The following is an 18,237-nucleotide window of genomic DNA, read 5'->3' on the forward strand; positions in this document are numbered from 1 at the left end:
AATTTAAATTTATTAAAATTTATTTTCTATTTTTTAGTTTGGTTTTCTATAAAAAGCGTGTTTTTAGTTTTTTTAAACTATTATTTTTCGATGTTAAGAGCTGAGTAGTTTTTGGAATTGATCAGTAAAGCCGTTTAAAATTAATTCCAAAAAAACCACATTTGAAAAAATTTTTTCACACACACACACACACACAGACATACGGACATCATCGCAAAAACATTCAGGGAAGCTTCTTAGTATCTCAAAACGTCAAGATCTGATGAGAACTCGATTTTCGAAAAACGGGGTAAAACCCCTAACTTCCCGATTTTTGAAAATTTTCAATTTTCTTAGCGGAAAGTTAAAAATTCTTCAAACCGTGCGATTGGGGGTAAAATACTACAAAATATACAATACATATATAAAATTTACAGTTTGCATTGAGCGACCTCTTTTCAATCAGTAATTTTAATTATTTTAATCAAGGTTTATAAGATTGTTTTAAAAAATTAATTATTAATAATTATTGTATATACAATTTTCTATAGAAAATAAAAAAAAATTCCACGTGAAAATTTTTAAAAACTATGGACGAAATTTTTTATATAATATTTTTGACGTGTTGATTTATTTTTTAAATAATAAAAGCCAAAAAAATTTTGTGATTAAATTTTTACTTTTCTACCTTACCATAAAATTACCAACCAGTATAAATTAAGGTATTTTTCTCATATAATTTCCATATCTAACCTTTAATGCAGTTGCCAAGCAAAAAAAGTATGTAAATCTGCAGTTGCTCTAATATAAACACATATTATTGCTAAATAATATTACATATAAATTTAATTAATTCGTTTGTATTGGATATTTTGTTAGATGAACTCGTGCTTCAATAACAGAAGATTAATACTTGTACAAATTATTTAAGCAAGATTTAATCGAACGTTTGTTTCTTTTTTTTGATTATGGAAGAATTACTTGAAGTACAAAACAATAACATAACCAATCAAATTTCGCGCCCAACATCTAAAGCAGGCTTAATACTAATTGGCATTACAGGTAAAGTTTGTCGTATAATCGCAACTCGTGCCTTATGTTTTAATCACAAATTTATCGTTAATTGTTTTTTAAACTTTAAAAACACATTATAGTCACAAAATTTATAAATTAAATGTGTGTTTGTTAACTCAATGTAATAAAAGCTACTTCAACAGCAAAGAGATTCTATGTAAAAACTCATCAGACATCGATCTGCAATTTCTTTCTTAATCAATAAAATCACAATTTTTTCGGCCTATAATCAATTGCTAAAATAATATAAATTTTTTATTTTTGAAGTTTTATTTTCTTCTTGAAAATTCAATTTAATAATACTTAATGAGTTTCAATAATTTTTTTTTCACCCGGCATAATATTTTCAAATTCTTTAACCGAAACATTTTAAGAAAAATTAAAACAGACAAATGATTTTTACATTTGATTAATACCAACTTCAATTTCAGGTGGAATCGGTTTGGGACTAACTGTGATCAGTATTCCCTTTGTTAGTCCAGCATTAAGAAAAATATGTTTGCCTTATGTTCCTGCTACTAACCAGCAATTAAAAAATGTTTTACTAGCTTTGCGAGGAAGATCTGGAACTGTTATTGATTTAGGAAGCGGTGATGGTCGTTTGGTATACCTAGCACAATAATTTATTTGATAGTACTAAGTATCTACACTTTATTTTTAATTATTACAAACTCTTAAATAGGTTTTAGCAGCAGCTAAGAATAATTTTAACGCTTATGGAGTAGAACTGAACTTCTGGTTAGTGACATACTCTAAACTTCTGGCTTATTCCCAAGGACTTTCTTCAAAAGCTGTATTTTACAGAGAGAATCTTTGGAACTTAAATTTGAGTAAATATGATAATGTAGTATTATTCGGAGTACAATCGATGGTAAACAAATTTGGTTTCGATATTATTTATAAAATATAAATTTAGCTGAGACAACTTAAATTTAATCATAAACTTTTGAATAGATGCAAGAAATCGAAAGGAAATTTATTTCAGAATTGAAGAAGGACTGTACAATCGTTGTTTGTCGATTTCCTCTACCAAATTTAGTGCCTGTTAAAACAATTGGACATGGAGTCGATCGTGTATGGGTTTATAAACCGTTATGAATTTAGAATCATATTTTTTTCATTATTCATGATTACACGTAACACATTGGAGTGTTATTATTCTATGTAATTTTTGTAAATAAAAAATCTTTACATGCGTAAGATATTATTCTTCATACACCTTACTAGGATAGCGCAAACGAACTAACAATTTTTTGTTTCATGTCGCCTAGAAAGATGTGTTAGTTTATCATATGTTAAAAACCCTATTCAATGATCAGCTCGATGTAAAAAAATTTATAAAGGCTATTTAAGATTTTAAAAAATTATGAAAATCGTCAAGATTGATTTTTGTTTGTTTCTAATCTTTTTACTCGTTATTCTATTATTTTTAAGATTAATAATTATATACATTCTGAAAATTTCAAGTCGAAATCTAAATTTCTGGAAATCCTTCATGATTTTTTTAACTTTCAAGGTAACGGATAAATATTTGTTAATTAAAATACCGTGTAATAATAGTTTTTCTGACTCATTTATATTTAAGGACGTTCATGCGGTACGCTAGAGTCAAATGAATACTAATTTTTTATGAAATTTATTGGGGTCTTCAGAAAAATTTTTAAATATATCAATAATCTTATAATTATTTAAAATTTTTTTTTTTTATTTACGTGAAATATTTTTTAGGCATCTATTTTAAAAAATCAGTAAATAGAAATTCGTCGTTGATTTAAAGTCTATCTTTATCTCCAAATAAAAAGTTTGTTTTGGTAAGATGTAACGCCTTGGTAAGTAAAGCCTTGTTGCTAGGCAACGGTTGCTATGGGGGTTCTATGGGGAGTAGGCAACGTATAAAATATAACAGATATTCAACTAAGTATTCAATAGTCCACAAAAATTTTTGTTTTTATTATGACCTCTTATGAGAAACCAAAAAGTTCATTTTGTTTCGTAAAGTTGGACGTTGAGATTCGAATAAAATTAACACGGCAAACACACACACACACACAACCGGACGTCCATCCAGGAATAGTCGGAACGGCTTCTTAGGATCTCAAAACATGGAGACACATTGAGATTTGATTGAAACTCGCATTCTCAAAATCAAACCAAAATTAATAATTTCTTACTTTTGAAAATTATTAATTTTTAAAACTGGAACATAAAAATTGCGGTAAAAAGTCGGTGATAATATTCAAAAGTTGCTCAAAAACATTGCTTTGAATGACAAGTTTTAAGCGACTATTAAACATTTTTTTATTTAACTGATTTCTAGAGCGCCACTCTACACTTTACTCATACCTCTTTTGTTTTTAATAATGGAGCTATGAAATTTGTGACTTTTAGGTTTATACTTAAATTAAAATAGGTAAAATTACAGAGGTGAGATTTTTTTGCTTATTTAACATAAAATTTTTATCACTTATACTTTTTTAATTATAGGAGAAATTTTTAAGTAATTATTAACATTATTTTTTAAATTATAATAAATGAGTTAAAATTATAAGTTGCATATTGATCTAATATTAATATTATTGATAATGATGATGATAATAATATTGATAGAAATATCATGCAACAAAAAGCAAAATTATTAAACATAAAAAAAATTTAATCGTTTTCATTTTTGAGACACATTAATTGATAACTTATAGCAATCCTTTCATTTCTTGCATGAATTGCATGTATGCATCATCCTTTGTTTTTGGTTGAGGTGGTTTAATAAGCTGCGTTTCGAAATTCTTTTCAGGCAATCGTATAATACTACTTGGTTTCCGCTGATCGTCCCGTTTCACTCTTACTGAGGTAGGAAGGAACCTTGTTACATCTGCCGCCAAATTTCTTATCTGTGGTTTTGCTTCAATAGTCGTTGTACTTTTTCCGTCTTTGTCTTGGCGATTAATTAATTGAGGCGCTGCTGATAAAACATTTGGTGTTTTCTGTGGTGTAACTGTATTATTAGAACTTTGCATCTGAGAGTTAGATAAGTTTGATAAATGTGATAAATTCGAAAGCTGCAGTGTTGGAGGTGGCATGCGTGGTAAATTTGGCAGTCCAGATCTTAGCATTCGAGGCATACCCGGAGGAGGCCCTGAAAAATATTGTAGATAAATTATGTTAATGATACTTGAGAATATATACACATATATTAAGAATTTTTTTCTATTATTAATGAAAGTTTTGATAAACAAAGATATTAGAGTATTTTTATTAGACAAAAGGCAACCGCGAGTAATAAGTCCTAGTTAAGAAATATTTGTAATGAAGAAAAAAAAAAAAAAAAAAAATATCCACAAATTTTGATGTTAATGGTGTTAAATTTTAAGGACATTTTCTATAAACAAAAAATGGTAATTTTTACGATAAACAAAAACAAAATTAAACATTTTGAGAATAGTAGGGTAATAAGGTCGGTATATTTAACATACTTTTTTAAATAATTAAAATATATTTTATATTTTTGGTAATTGAGATCAATAATCGTGTTAATGTAGAAATAATACTGTGATTATTGATTTTCAATGCTAAAGAAGTTTAAACTATATTTTAATTATTTAATTATGTTAAAGTAGATCTAATTATCAAACTATAGTAAAATAAAGCCCAACTGAAAGATTTTTTAGTTTACCAAAATAAAAATACCCAGGAAAATTCTCAAAAATACGACTGAAGTAAAAAAAAAAAAGTGATCTCCTGGCCTTGAGCTTTATTACAAACAATGCTGGCATATTTTTCTGAATTCTGATAATTGTCTATTATTTATTGTAATTATTTTTTTGATAGCTGTTTCTTGAAAAGAAATAGATGAATAAAGTTTTAAAATTAATCGGTTAAAAAGTCTAGTAGTTATATCGAAAAAATAATTTTTTGAAAAATTTCTGACACTACTCAAACGAATAATAATGTAAATGCGCGCACCAAACTATTGTAAAAAACAATTAAGAATATCTTCCCAAGATCTCAAAACGTCAAGACCTGATTAAAATTTAATTTGTGGAAATCGAGTGAAAATGATAACTTTTCAATATTAGAAAATTTTTTTACTTCAACTAAGAAAAAAAAGATACCTGGAGGTAACCTAAGGCCTATACGAGGAGGAGGTGGTGGTGGCATACGAAGATGCATTGGTGGTGGTGGTGGCCTGTAAAGAAGAGGTGGAGGTGGCATTCCCATTGATGGAATATTGTGTTGTTGTTGTTGTTGTTGTTGTTGTTGTTGTTGTTGTTGTTGTTGTTGTTGTTGTTGTTGTTGTTGTTGTTGCTGTTGCTGTTGCTGTTGCTGCTCTTGTTCTGGTTGTTGTTCTTGTTCTTGCTGCTGAGGTTGTTGGTTGTTCGAAACAACTGGGATATCCGAAGATTCAGAAAATTCAACGTTTTCAGAATCGGACTGAACAGTTCTATTTTTCAATTGATCACTAGGTTGTGCATCAAGTAAACCTAGTCTAGTATTTAAATCTTGGGCTCGTTCTGTTTCTCTTTTTTTATGCACAACCTCCATTTCTCGCATGAATTGATCTATATCTTGCCCTGCGATAGCTAACATTTTCTGTTGGAGACTTGTGGGCTTAACTTTTTGAACTTCTTTAAACTTTTCTTTATCCAAATTTTTGTCTTTGTCGTCTTTCTCTTGTTTCTCAACTTCATCGTTATCTGCGAAGCGTATCGTTCGGGATTTCGGACTAACATCTTTGGACTAAAAAATATATATAAATATATACATATATTAAAATTAATTCAAGTTTTAATGTTTAATGAAAATAATTTTACTTTACCTTATCAGACAAATCTTCATCTTCAGCAAAAAGATCTGGACATGGAAAAGGTGGAACTCCTGGTGGATCTTTATTGGCAATCAATGACAAAGTATTTGATATATTTGAATATACGCTGCTTTTTTTCAGAATGCTTGGAGGTATGGGAATATTCATAATCGGATGATGTTGAGGCAAATAATGAGGATGTAAAGCATAAAGATGAGTAGCAGGTTGTGGCATGTCCGGTAATGGAATTTGTGATGTCAATGATCCTAAAAAAAATTACTTATTAAAAAAATTCAATTTTTCTAATTAAATAGTAAATTATACACACCTGTAAAATTTCGAGGCACATCACTATTTGATGATGGCAATGGAATTTCATCAATTTGTACTTGTTGCGCATGTTTTACTGCTTCAAAGTAAGTTACTAAATCTACACGACGTCTTTCATACTGAATTAACTGCTCTTTCAATTCGATCCATTTTTCTTGATCATCTTTAGCCTATAATTGAAAAAAACATTCAGTACAATTCTAAAAAAGGCCATTCGGCAGCCGAAATGGAAGTAGATTTTTCAAATAAAGAAAATTGATTTTTAATAAAATAATATAATAACACTAATAATGTATAACTTAATTTATGAATTAAAAACAAAATTCAATAATAAATTTAAAACTATTTAGAACAAATTTTGGAAAAAAAAATTAACTTTTGAAGAAAAAGTTTCTCAAAGAATTGCAAAGATTATAAAATTTGAATTATAAATGACCAAATTTTAAATAACTGCTTAGGAACAACAATTTGCAAATCAATCAGATGTTTGAAACCGGATAAAATTTTAATTGAAGAAAACAATATATAGAACTAATTTGTGACATATTTACTGACGAATTATTGAATTTACATCATGATTAAGCTATGATGCAGACAATAATTCTAAAACGGCTGCAACAGTAAAACTGTTTCATTAAACGAATTCTAAAAGGAGTAATATTGAGGCTATTACCACTTCTGAGTAGTGGAAATTGAAGCTTATTAAAAGAGCTTTACGATGCATTTTACCGAATTTTGATATCTTGTCTCAATCAGTAATTATATCAAGTTGAAGTAGTAAAAACATCAATTTTTACGATTTTCAAAATTTCAAAATCCTGTCATTTCCAAATTACTCGCCCGATTAAGCTCATCTTCGAACTTAACCTTGGTCTTGATCGATAGATAAAGCATGTTGAGTTTGAGAAGAATCGGCTATAAATTGAAAACTCTATCGTGCTGACAAGCCGCGTTATATCGTATAAATAAATATATATATATATATATATATATATATATATATATAACATATATATATATATATATATATATATATATATATATATATATATATAAATATATATAAATACATACATATATAAACTTCTGAACTATATACATTTTCTGACTCAGCTCGACAAACTGAGTCAGAAAACGACTAAATTTTTTCAAAGTTGCGCCATGAGGACGGCTGCAACAGTTAGATTTTTATAAAATCTACTAAAATGTCGATTTAAAAATTTTAACTAATTATAAATGATTACTATATCAGTAAAAATATTATACTTACATACATTTTTAGAACACGATCTAAAGTTTCTTTCAGTTTTTTACGTTTATCTTTTAAAACTTTCTCATTCAAAGGTGGCGGTTGCAAAACATTGTATTCTAAAATTAAATATGATTATTAAAACAATAATATTCTTACTAAAAATTTTTAAATTCTGAATTATAAAATCAATATGTATAGTTTTTTTATTCAGAATAGTTATTTATAATCTTCGTAGGTAGCTATAAATTAAAAAAACAAAAAGATCGAAATTCACAGACAAGTTTATGCCCATATAAAAAAAAAACATATTTCCAAAAATAAGTCTAGTACAAGATTATGATGTTCAAAGCGAAATGATTTGTTATGAAATGATCCATACATAAGTTAAACACTTCATATTAAAAAAAAAAAGTTAATAAATAAATAAATAAAAAGAAAAATATATCCAGGTTAGAATCAATTTCTTATTTTTATAACATTTTTCTTACCCATTTGATCAATCTTTTCCATTTCTTCAATGATTTGTGTAGGGTCTTTTCCTTTTAATACGGCAGCTCTAACTAATTGCCTTTGTTTTTTATTCTTTTTCAATTCCTTTTTTCGTGCTTCCTTGCCTAAATGGTGAAATTTATGTTAATTATTTTCATTGGCAAACAAAATATTACATAATAGCTATAACATTAGCAATAATAATAATAGTAATAATAATAATAATAATAATAATAATAATAAAATTAACTAAGCAATTAATTAAATAAAACATTTATCAATCAAAAACTTACGAGCTTGATCAGTAGGATTCATGTATTTTCCACTTTTAGTGGTGTTAATAGATCGGCGACCCATTTTTAAAATTGTTTATAAAACTTCAGCTATTAAAAACTTTTTTACAGAAATTTATAAATGCAATTACAGAAATTATTTAACCTAAATTAAATTGTAAAACTATTTTGGAATTATTAGAAACAGAGACGACGGACTAAATTGAAAACAGACAGAAAACATACACGTGTCAGTGTATTTAGACAATCTTGTAAGGGGAAGGAGGAAATACTTACGATTTAGTTGCAGTCACGGAGGATTCTGAGAGAGTGGCTCTGTGTGTAGTTTACATATTAAATGTAAAACTTTTTGAAAAAAAAAAATGTGTATATCAATTATCATATAGCTTCCGCAATAGTTAGTCGCATATAAATTTGTAAATTTTTATATACATATACTTTTTTTTATAAATATTTCAAACAAAACATTTTAATTAATAACCCTGAATAAAAAAAAGTATTGATACAAAGAAAAAAATATTGAAAAGAATTGGATTGACTAAGAAAACCAATTCTTTTCAATACTTTTTCCTCAATAATTGTCTCAATACTTTTTTTTAATCAGGAAATTAAGAAATTATTTTGAAAGGAAACATCCATAATTTTTTTGATCATAAACGATTGAAAACAATTTTACCATGAATCTTTTTATTTTTTTTAATATTTTATTTTTGACGCATTTAAGACTGTGAATTAGTTGATTATTGAAACTTAAAAGTTCAGTTAGTAAATTTTGATTATCAGTTTCAAAAATTGCAAAAAAAAAATACATCAATAACATTCAGTGAATAAAAAAAAAAAAAATTGTTTTATAAGAATTTCATCGAATAACTATAACTTTAAATTCAAAAGCCAAATTTTCCAATTGAAATGTGGAATTTCGTTTTAATCGATCGTAAAAAATACGCTAAAATAAAATGCTTAAAAATAGTTAATTTTTCCATTTGTTGAGGCCAAAAATAAAGTAGATCTTTCTTCTAAATAGTTATCAATGATTCAAAAACTATGTCAATAATTTGAAAGTTAATACGATTTTTTTTCTACGATTTTTCGTTAACTGTTACAGATTTATCCATACTTTTCAAAGCTAATATTTATTCTTACCTACATGTTTTTCGGTCTTATCCTTGGAATTTTTCAATTATTAGATTAATATTTCATACTGTAATTGCACAAATACATATACATACAATTCCAGTGCCGTCACAGAGCATTGTCTTTTCTCATGTGTACTTCTATCCTACTCTTGTAACTTTTAGCGCGCATTTCTTCAAAAAATTATAACATAAAAACATACGTACTACAGGAGCGCTACCTTAGTTCAATGCTTTTTGACATACATACATATAGGTTAGCCTTAACAGGCTAAAAAATGATACAGTGTTTATATATTTTATTTCATAATAATATGTACAACACTTAATTGCAAATTATTAATTTGTTTTGTGAAATAATCATTAGGCAACAAGTTATATTAAAATTCTGCGTAATATTAACGATGAATACAATGGGTATATGAAGTTAAGCGGATATTTACCATCGATTCTAAGAGGTAAAATTTATTACTCTTTTCTCTCATAGAATTTTTATCGTATTGTCATTTATTTTGTAATAAAATTTAATCAGATTTATTTTCTTGAATAAAGTTTTTTAACGATTGCAGTAATCAATTATTATAAAGTACTGAAAATTTTTTAACGTTTACTAGCAGTGTTCAAAAACATTTAGATTGTGATATAACGTAAAATCACTTACCAAATTATTTCATGATTATTTTTTAAATGACTTAGAATTTTAATAACTCTATGATTTTCTTTACAGTATTTTCTGAAATTATATAAAATGGCATCACGTATTACCGCTTCTGCTACCGTTCGAGCTGTCAAAGAAAGTAAAGGTTTACCAACTCGTGCTGCTCTCGTACTTGTAAGAATAAAAATGATAGGTTTATAGGTTTAGTAGATTATTACTTTATTATAGATTTTTTTTTGTTTATTATCGAACAACTTTTGTTTCTAGACTCAAAAAGCTGTTGAAAAAATAAGAAAAATTTTGCATAACAAAACAGATTGTGTGAGTATAATCAATAACCTAGCTTATTTATTTAGTTGTTTCTACGTATTTATTATTAATTTTTGAAATATTTCTTACATCACTCTTTTCAAACACAAAATTATTCATTAGTAATTTTTGCGTCAGATTCCAATGTAAAATCATAAATTTTTTAAACTACTTATACAATATCGACGGTACTTTGGTAAAACCTAGTATCTTCTATGTATTTTAAATGAGAGATACGAGATTTTACCAAAGTACCGTCGATATGACTCTTTATTTGTCTGATCAAAAACGATCATATAGTTTTGCTAAAAAAGCCAAATCATACATTATTTTCTCGTCAAAATATTTGTTTTTAAGAGCTGCGTAACAATCGACCCAGCGATAAAGTACCGGAACATGATTATCACAACGAGCAATAATCGCAAAAAAAAACTTAAAAGATGGTTTCAGAAACTAAAATAAATTCTGCACAAGAACCTTTCATGGTTTTTCTAGAAAACAATTTTTTTTTCCACACTTGTCCAACAAACCAGACAACCGTGATACTAAGCAATTATTCATGGTCATTGTTTATTTTTGTAAAAGTTAAAATTGAATACATCAACTATTGATGAACTGACATTAGTCAGATCATTGTATTTAGTTCTGAAATTAATTTTCGGATCTTTTCTAGATTGGTTTAAAAGTCAGTGTTCGTCAAAGAGGCTGCAATGGGCTAAGCTACGTTTTGGATTACGCAACTGAAAAGAGTAAATTAGATGAGGAAGTTATACAAGATGGAGTAAGAGTAATTATTGATAGAAAGGCACAACTTACCCTTTTAGGGACGGAAATGGATTACATAGAAGGCAAATTAAGTTCCGAGTTCGTATTTAACAACCCGAACATTAAGGGTACTTGCGGCTGTGGGGAAAGTTTTTCCGTGTAATAGATTTTTTTTTGTTAGTATTGTACTATGTAAATAGATCAATTATTTTGAATTTTAAAAGAAAAATTTCTATCTGCAAAATACGTCTCGGGTAAACGCTGTTAAATTACTTTTACCTCTGTATATTTTATTATTCGAAATAAATTAACAAAAAATATTGAAAATAATAAAGTCTTTCTAAAATAGTCACTTGGCAGTTAAAATGAAAGTAAATTTTTCAGTGTTTTTTCAATATGTATTTTTGAATTTTTGATCATGAATATATTAAATATCTATTTCATTTTTTTTTTCTTAATTGTGTAGAAATGAAATTCTTCGTTTAAAAGAACTTCAATCAACATTGTTTTTAATTTTTATCAGATAACATGCATAATGAAGCAATTGCAGTAGGTTTTCAAGTTTAGTGATGAATCGTTATCTGTAAATTCGGTGGTTTCTAAACTCTGAATTTGGGAAACCCTAAATATTGCCGTTTTGTAAAATAAACTTAATGTAAATAACATCATAAAAATGAGAAAAATAAAAATAATATTAAAAATAGTAGATGCTTTTAGTAAAATATGACAAAGAAAATATCCATATGTAAAAAAAATTCTTAAATGAAGTAATTTTTACAATATTCAACTTAAAAAAGTTGACATTAAAAGAATAACGCTAGTCTGAAAATAACCGAATAGAAAAAAAAAAATTATGTCAACTTAAATTCAAAATAAAATAAAATATATTTAGATTAAAGTTATTAAAAATATTCACACTCGTAAAATAAGTGGATTGATTCTAAACTTGGCGATTCATATTGATGAATTTAAATTCATTTTGCTGAGAAGATAAAGACACGGGTTTTATGTAGTTCCAGAATATAATTATGATATAAGTTATAAATTAAAAGTTCTATATTCAATGCACAACATGAAAAAAATGTATTAATGCTCGAAATTTAATGTATCACTTCTAAATCGTTAATTATAAGTCGAAATTTATATTCAAGGATTTTTCGAATCTAAAAATCTTCTTAAAATTCGATTGTAGGAATAAAACTAAATTTTATTTTCTATCCGCAGAAGAATAAAACACGAAAAATTGAAAACTGTGAGTATCTTCATTTTTCGATTTTTTAAATTAAGGGGTAAAATAGGTGGAACCTCACTTCTATATATAATTAAAAAACAAAAAACAATTTTTAATTAAGAAAATATTTTTCTCGAATCAGCTAAGTTTTTTTTCTGTGTAGTTTTTATATCTAGAGATAAAGAATTTTTTTGGAGATCACTCTCGATGCAATCAAAAAACATAAAAAATTTTATAACTATTTTAAGATGATAAAAAACTTCTGTTTCGTATACATAGGTTTATGAAATCAGATTTACATGAAGTTACAAAAAATAAAGTTCATTGATTCAGTATAAAAGATAAATTTTCTTGTTTACAGCAAAATGACAACTTTTCATATTTCGATTTTATCAAAAGAGCTCATTGCCTTTTACTAATAATTATATGCTGAAAATTGAATAAGTAAAAATTAAATAATCTTCCGTTTATTGAATATAATATGTAATTAATACTTACATAAATGTCTGATCATGCTGCTCATGAATTGTAGTTGATCGACGTGATTGAATTATACCTGATTGATGATTGTATAATTCTCGCATGAGAGAATCTTTCTCTTGTTCAAGCAGACTAATTTTATAGTTTTGCTTATTTACTTCCTATTATAAAATTAAATAACAACATTTAAAAATGTTAATTAATGGGATATTTTCGGGTAGATTTCATAAAATTGTATTTGTTCTCATGATGATCTAATTACATTGCATCATAATATGTTTTAGTAAGTTTTATAAATCTCAAAAATTTTATTGGTTGACAAACTTAGAGATTAATTTAAGCATTCAAATTCCTAAAACCGATGAAACACTACGTTCAATGGTGTATTATTTTTATGTTTTTGTTTAAAAATGTATGAATGATATGTTTTCAAGCTCTAAAAGCCTATTAATGACTTTATCAATTTTATTGAGTTTAAAAGCTACTCAAATAACTTAAATTTTGTGGACAATAGTTCATAATATCATTTATCATTTTAAAACTTTATCAATTCGAAAACTTATCTTTTGAATTATTTCGATCTAACTTTAACATGTACGGTAATCGGAAAAGATAGATCCACCAATATTATTCCGAATACTATTTTCCTGACAACAGATCATTTGAAAAAGAACATGTTCGTTAATATTATGACCAACACTATTTTCTTTAAAAAAAAAAAAAAAAAGATACCTAAAATAAATCATCTTCCCTATTTTTATTTACAACACTATTATCTTGAGCTATTATTTCAGGATTTATTTTTTTCGAGTTAATTTTTTCTAGAATTCAAAATAAACATAATAATCAAATAAATTCAGAAATTAAAATTTCATTTAATATTCAGCTAGCAATAGCCACTAAATGATTGCATATAATTTTCAACAAGTAACGATAAAATCGCTTGATTACTTTGGAAGTTGTGATTTTTAAAAAATTCCAACGCATTAAAACCTATGAATTTTAAGTAATTCAATATAAACAAATAAATTTACTTATAGAAAAAAAAAAAATAATTAATATTATGAAATCTACCTTTTAGTTCAGCGACCAAATAATTTTTTTTTCTTACCTCAGTTAATCTGCAGTTTTGATGCTTTAATCGTGATAGTATATCTTGATTTAGTTGTGGCGAAGATCGATTCAAAAATGCTAAATTCATGTGGAGAGGAAGACCACCTCTTTCCCAACTGTTTATAAGAGCTGCTAAATGACGATTCACTTCAAGAATACGTGCACGTTGTAGTTCTAAACGTTCCTGTTGAGCTTCAGTCCATTGTTCCTGTATGAAGTAAAAATGATTTTATTCACCACTTATTACTTTCAAAGTGTACTTTCTTCATTTTTACCACATAAGAAGCCATTTCGCCAAGATGCTTTATTTTGTCTTGAGTTGTGGAAATTTGTTGTAAGTACCAATCTCTAGCTTTATCAATAGCTCCAAAACCTTGAAGCAACATGTCTTTTTCTTCTTCAATCTGTTTTATTCTTTTCATCTAAAATTGAAATTATTATAAAAATTAGTTGTAATATATGAAAATAAATTAAAATTAAAAGTAATTCATTTTATTAATTTGTTAGATAGTAATTTGAATAGTTAATGATTTAATAAAAGTGTTTATTTATACCATATTATAATCAATGCCATTTTGCAAAGTATGCCTTCTAGACTCTTTTTTCCTGGAGATACTTTTTTTTTGAGCAATTCCAAAATGATTAGATTGCGTTTCTATCAATTTTGTATCTCTTATATTTTTTTGAGACTTTGCTAAACTTGTGGCGTCAACATTATAGTTTGTATTTGATGCTTGTTTTTTTTGAGGGCATTTTTCTTCGTTTAACATCAGTCCAACCTGCCAATTATGCAACGTTGTTCTTATTTCTAATTTGTCAAAATTACGATCAGTGTTAAATATACGGCCTTCAGTAGCAGCACCAGTTCTCGGAGGTTTTGGAGGGCCAAATATTTTGACAGTTTTTATATCAGTAGTTGATCTTCCTTTAGACATATCTAACGAAACATTTCGTGGATCTTTACGTGATTCCGATAATTGAGGCATGCTAAATGTACGTTGCTGTAATATAGCATTGTTGGGTCGTATGGTGGCTGTATTTGAAGATGTCACTAAATTTTTTATAGGATTATTTATTTTCGAATTTGACACCGAAAGAGGTGCTATAAATTGACCTTGATTATTTACAGACTCAATACCGTTTTGCTTTTGTTGCAAACATATTTTTAAACCAGAGCAAAAGCGTTCGAATGTTAATAATCCATCGGGTGAAGTGAACTTTTTTAAGTTTTCAAGCACATCTTTAGGTAATTCTTGCGTCCCATCATGTTGCCATCGTTTTTCGATGTCTACATATTTGATAAATCCAGTGTTTTCATGGTCCATAATCCCAAATAATATTCGCATAGCACTAATAAAGCTTTTTGGAAGTTCATCCATTTTTAACGATTGCACTTGTGCCCTATTTTTTAAAAATATTATTTATTTTTCTTAACTTTTAAAATGCTATAACATACATAAAAATATTGCGAATGATTGTAAAGAATATTTTTTACGATATCGCAAAAATACATCGTAATAAATATTTATAAATGTGTAATATTACAGGATACTTTAATACTTCCATATTTAAATGAATACTTCACTTAAAAACAAACTTGGTTTTAATGTTATTTTTACGTTGAGCATTTTAGTTTACAGCCGTTTATTGACTTTCGAGAATGACAACTTGTAAAGAATCAAAAAGGTGATAATTGGACAAATAGTTTTTTTTACGCTCAAATACTTGTGAGTGTCATCTTAAAAATTTATTTGAAAATAGAACCTTATATGTAACAAAAAGAGAAGGCACTTTAGGTTTCCTACTAATTGATGATAGAAACTTGGGGCCAGGCTATTAATGTCTGATCTGAATCTGTATACTGTATGCTTACTGTACTAATTTTAATAACAAGTGAGTTCAGGCACATAAATGAGGCCCCTAGTGGAATTTTTCGAAAAGACTAAAGAAATAGGGACCGAGAAAGGTGACTATGATGCCATCTGCTGAAAAAAATTTCAAGCATCATGCTGACAGTAGTATATTTAAAATCGCGAAATTCACCAGTAACAAATATATATGTATATTACATATGTGACTCACAGAACGTACAGCACTTTATCGTACAACCCAAATCACCTTTTAAAACCGTCTAGTAATTTCAAAACGAACTGATATAACTAATAAAAGGATAGTATTCGTTTAAAATATTTTATTATAAAACTATGGTCAGTTAAATCATATAAAAATAGATTAAAAAAAAAATGAGCTTATTAACAATAACAACAAAAAAAATTTGAAAAACGGTTGATTTTGCAGGCTGTCTCTAAAAATTTCCGCTATATTCGATGTCAGCCCGCTCAAAAAATATTCAATTACGAAATTTTAAGCTCTCTTTTAGCTTAAAAACACAAATTTTATACATTTTAGAGCTCGAAAATCTCGAGGTTGAGAAAAATTTTTTTTGACAATTTTGAATTGTGATATCTCCCAAACAAACCAACCGATTTTGATGCGGTTTGCAGCATTCGACGTCATTTTTTTTGCACAGTCAAATAAAGAAGAATATACCCTACACTTCTCTCTCGGGAACATCTCTGAAACTATTCGACCGATTTTGATGTATGCATGGTCTGCAACATTCGACGTTGTTTTTTGAGGTTCAGAGCTGATCAGATTATTAAAGTGATTGGTACAGCAGTTCAAAATTTATTCCAAAAAAAAATTTTTTCAAAAATTTTATTTCATAGTTTCCTCAATATTTATCGTCCTAAATTGGTTCAACTTTATATGAAATCCAAGGACAATAGAACTCTTTTGATATCGCAAACTACATTTCGATCGGTCTAAGCCGTTCAAAAGTTATGAGTTTACACATACACACACAGATCAAGACATTCTCATGTGAATAACCAGAATAGCTTAATAGGAACTCAAAACACGGAGATATGATAAAAACTCGATTTTCGAAAATCAATCTATTTTGTTTATACATTTGTTTTCGTTTTCATTTTAGTAGAATAAAATAGAAATGTCCATCATTTTTAATAATGTGCATTTTTCAGTAAAAATTTTACATCATTTTTATTTGCACTATTTTGAAACAGTAAAAAATTAACACCGCGAATAATATAAATAATATATAGTATACTTTTTATGTTAGTTGATAAGCTATCACGATACAGTTAAAAGTTTGATACAGATTTTTTTATCAGTACCTGTAAAAAATATTTAAAAAAAAAACATTTTATGTGTCGGTATCCATACTAATTTCAGAAATGTTCACAGTACCACCACGTATCCAAGTAAGCTTCTGAGTTGCGCTGCTCTTTATGAAGTAGGAAAAAAAATGTTTGTGAAGCGCTATTCTTTGAACAAAATATAAAAACCTTCGTTGAATTGATTATTGATCAAATTAAAAGATTAATAATTTATTTCATGCACCTGTAACCGATAAGTGTTATTTAAAAAAAAAAAAAAAAAACAGATTTTATAATGATTTACGAAAAGAAAAAGAGTATATCAGAAATTTTCAAAAATAGAAACAAAACGGAAATTATAATCATTACATGGTTAAATTCAAACTTAAACTTTATTTAAAGAATATAAGTTTATATGGTAACAACAAAGAAAAATCGAAAAAAACTACAGAACTAAGTAACTTATCAGTTACATCATGATAACAAAGTAAAAAGTATAAATCTCTAATAAATTTTTCTAAACATGACTCCTTGAACGAGAATTACGAATACATTCTCTACTTTAAAGTAGAGAAATCATTAGTATTATTGAAATCACTCAAATCTGAAATAATTAACTTTCATAATAAATAATAACTATTTTTCACTCTTTTTAAATGATTTCACTGATAAAACGGATAAAAAAAAATCGACATTACTATAAAACCAATTATTTATGGTGATTAATACAGTAGGTAATTTTTAAACTGGTAAATGTTCAAAAATGTCTAAAACATTTCAAAATTTTTTTTAATTATGTTTTTGCGGCGAATAGTAGTGTCCGGTCAATACTAGCGTCGCAGATCATAATAGTGGGGATAAAACGGAACTTTTCTACCGTAGATCAGACATTCAATTATATATAGAGTCATTAAACTTTTTAACTGCAAAATTTTGTCATTCATTTAGGTAGTTTTTTAAAATAGCTATTGATATCAATTAAAATTAAAATCAGATTTTGATCATACTTTAGTCAAAATGAACTTTGAAATATTATTTATGTATACGTAAAAATATTTAAAAAATATCACCATTCACTCCTTCTTATTTTCATACGTGAAAACATTACTTTATTATTATTGATGTTATAAAACCGATTAATTTAAATCAAA

General features: G+C 26.9%; 4 protein-coding genes across 11 annotated transcripts; 2 read left to right on the forward strand and 2 right to left on the reverse strand.

Moving 5' to 3' along the window:
- The first annotated feature begins 766 nt into the window (after positions 1 to 766).
- On the forward strand, positions 767 to 2,253 carry LOC123266944 (ATP synthase subunit C lysine N-methyltransferase). Its single transcript, XM_044731381.1, has 4 exons — positions 767 to 1,041; positions 1,485 to 1,657; positions 1,736 to 1,924; positions 2,008 to 2,253. The coding sequence occupies exons 1-4, from the start codon at positions 948 to 950 to the stop codon at positions 2,149 to 2,151; spliced, it is 600 nt and encodes a 199-aa protein (XP_044587316.1). The 5' UTR covers positions 767 to 947; the 3' UTR covers positions 2,152 to 2,253.
- Positions 2,254 to 3,636: 1,383 nt separating this feature from the next.
- LOC123266945 (WW domain-binding protein 11) lies at positions 3,637 to 8,435 on the reverse strand. The gene is made up of 7 exons (XM_044731382.1): positions 8,219 to 8,435; positions 7,925 to 8,050; positions 7,455 to 7,552; positions 6,183 to 6,354; positions 5,867 to 6,120; positions 5,163 to 5,787; positions 3,637 to 4,186 (listed from the first exon to the last, which is right to left on the reverse strand). The coding sequence occupies exons 1-7, from the start codon at positions 8,280 to 8,282 to the stop codon at positions 3,744 to 3,746; spliced, it is 1,782 nt and encodes a 593-aa protein (XP_044587317.1). The 5' UTR covers positions 8,283 to 8,435; the 3' UTR covers positions 3,637 to 3,743.
- A 1,130-nt stretch (positions 8,436 to 9,565) lies between these two features.
- LOC123267329 (iron-sulfur cluster assembly 1 homolog, mitochondrial) lies at positions 9,566 to 11,786 on the forward strand. 2 transcript variants are annotated; one of them, XM_044731902.1, is made up of 4 exons: positions 9,566 to 9,809; positions 10,079 to 10,183; positions 10,277 to 10,330; positions 10,992 to 11,786. In XM_044731902.1, the coding sequence occupies exons 2-4, from the start codon at positions 10,100 to 10,102 to the stop codon at positions 11,244 to 11,246; spliced, it is 393 nt and encodes a 130-aa protein (XP_044587837.1). In that variant the 5' UTR covers positions 9,566 to 9,809; positions 10,079 to 10,099; the 3' UTR covers positions 11,247 to 11,786. The 2 variants fall into 2 exon arrangements, with proteins under 2 accessions (XP_044587837.1, XP_044587838.1); XM_044731903.1 differs by lacking the exon at positions 9,566 to 9,809 and adding an exon at positions 9,924 to 9,988.
- Positions 11,787 to 12,579: 793 nt separating this feature from the next.
- On the reverse strand, positions 12,580 to 18,206 carry LOC123267326 (suppressor APC domain-containing protein 2). Of its 7 annotated transcripts, none has more exons than XM_044731895.1 (6): positions 18,157 to 18,206; positions 14,462 to 15,308; positions 14,186 to 14,329; positions 13,906 to 14,115; positions 12,813 to 12,955; positions 12,580 to 12,743 (listed from the first exon to the last, which is right to left on the reverse strand). In XM_044731895.1, the coding sequence occupies exons 1-6, from the start codon at positions 18,189 to 18,191 to the stop codon at positions 12,737 to 12,739; spliced, it is 1,386 nt and encodes a 461-aa protein (XP_044587830.1). In that variant the 5' UTR covers positions 18,192 to 18,206; the 3' UTR covers positions 12,580 to 12,736. The 7 variants fall into 7 exon arrangements, with proteins under 7 accessions (XP_044587830.1, XP_044587828.1, XP_044587833.1 ...); XM_044731893.1 differs by having other exon boundaries at positions 14,183 to 14,329; XM_044731898.1 differs by lacking the exon at positions 18,157 to 18,206 and adding an exon at positions 17,178 to 17,343 and having other exon boundaries at positions 14,183 to 14,329.
- Between the last annotated feature and the right edge of the window lie 31 nt (positions 18,207 to 18,237).

The sequence above is a fragment of the Cotesia glomerata genome, linkage group LG6 (genome assembly GCF_020080835.1).
Source record: "Cotesia glomerata isolate CgM1 linkage group LG6, MPM_Cglom_v2.3, whole genome shotgun sequence".
Taxonomy (NCBI): Eukaryota; Metazoa; Arthropoda; class Insecta; order Hymenoptera; family Braconidae; genus Cotesia; species Cotesia glomerata.

Bases quoted from the DNA above. Each gene is read 5' to 3' on its own strand.
- LOC123266944 (XM_044731381.1), top strand. From the start codon at position 948: ATGGAAGAATTACTTGAAGTACAAAACAATAACATAACCAATCAAATT. The intron at 1,042-1,484 runs GTAAAGTTTGTC...CTTCAATTTCAG, and splicing joins AATACTAATTGGCATTACAG to GTGGAATCGGTTTGGGACTA. The intron at 1,925-2,007 runs GTAAACAAATTT...ACTTTTGAATAG, and splicing joins TATTCGGAGTACAATCGATG to ATGCAAGAAATCGAAAGGAA.
- LOC123266945 (XM_044731382.1), bottom strand. From the start codon at position 8,282: ATGGGTCGCCGATCTATTAACACCACTAAAAGTGGAAAATACATGAAT. The intron at 8,051-8,218 runs GTAAGTTTTTGA...TTCACCATTTAG, and splicing joins GAATCCTACTGATCAAGCTC to GCAAGGAAGCACGAAAAAAG. The intron at 5,788-5,866 runs GTAAAGTAAAAT...TATATTTTTTAG, and splicing joins ATGAAGATTTGTCTGATAAG to TCCAAAGATGTTAGTCCGAA.
- LOC123267329 (XM_044731902.1), top strand. From the start codon at position 10,100: ATGGCATCACGTATTACCGCTTCTGCTACCGTTCGAGCTGTCAAAGAA. The intron at 10,184-10,276 runs GTAAGAATAAAA...TTTTGTTTCTAG, and splicing joins CTCGTGCTGCTCTCGTACTT to ACTCAAAAAGCTGTTGAAAA. The intron at 10,331-10,991 runs GTGAGTATAATC...GATCTTTTCTAG, and splicing joins TGCATAACAAAACAGATTGT to ATTGGTTTAAAAGTCAGTGT.
- LOC123267326 (XM_044731893.1), bottom strand. From the start codon at position 18,191: ATGTTTTCACGTATGAAAATAAGAAGGAGTGAATG. The intron at 15,309-18,156 runs GTGATATTTTTT...TTTAAAAAATAG, and splicing joins AAAATAAGAAGGAGTGAATG to GGCACAAGTGCAATCGTTAA. The intron at 14,116-14,182 runs GTAAAAATGAAG...TACTTCATACAG, and splicing joins GCGAAATGGCTTCTTATGTG to GAACAATGGACTGAAGCTCA.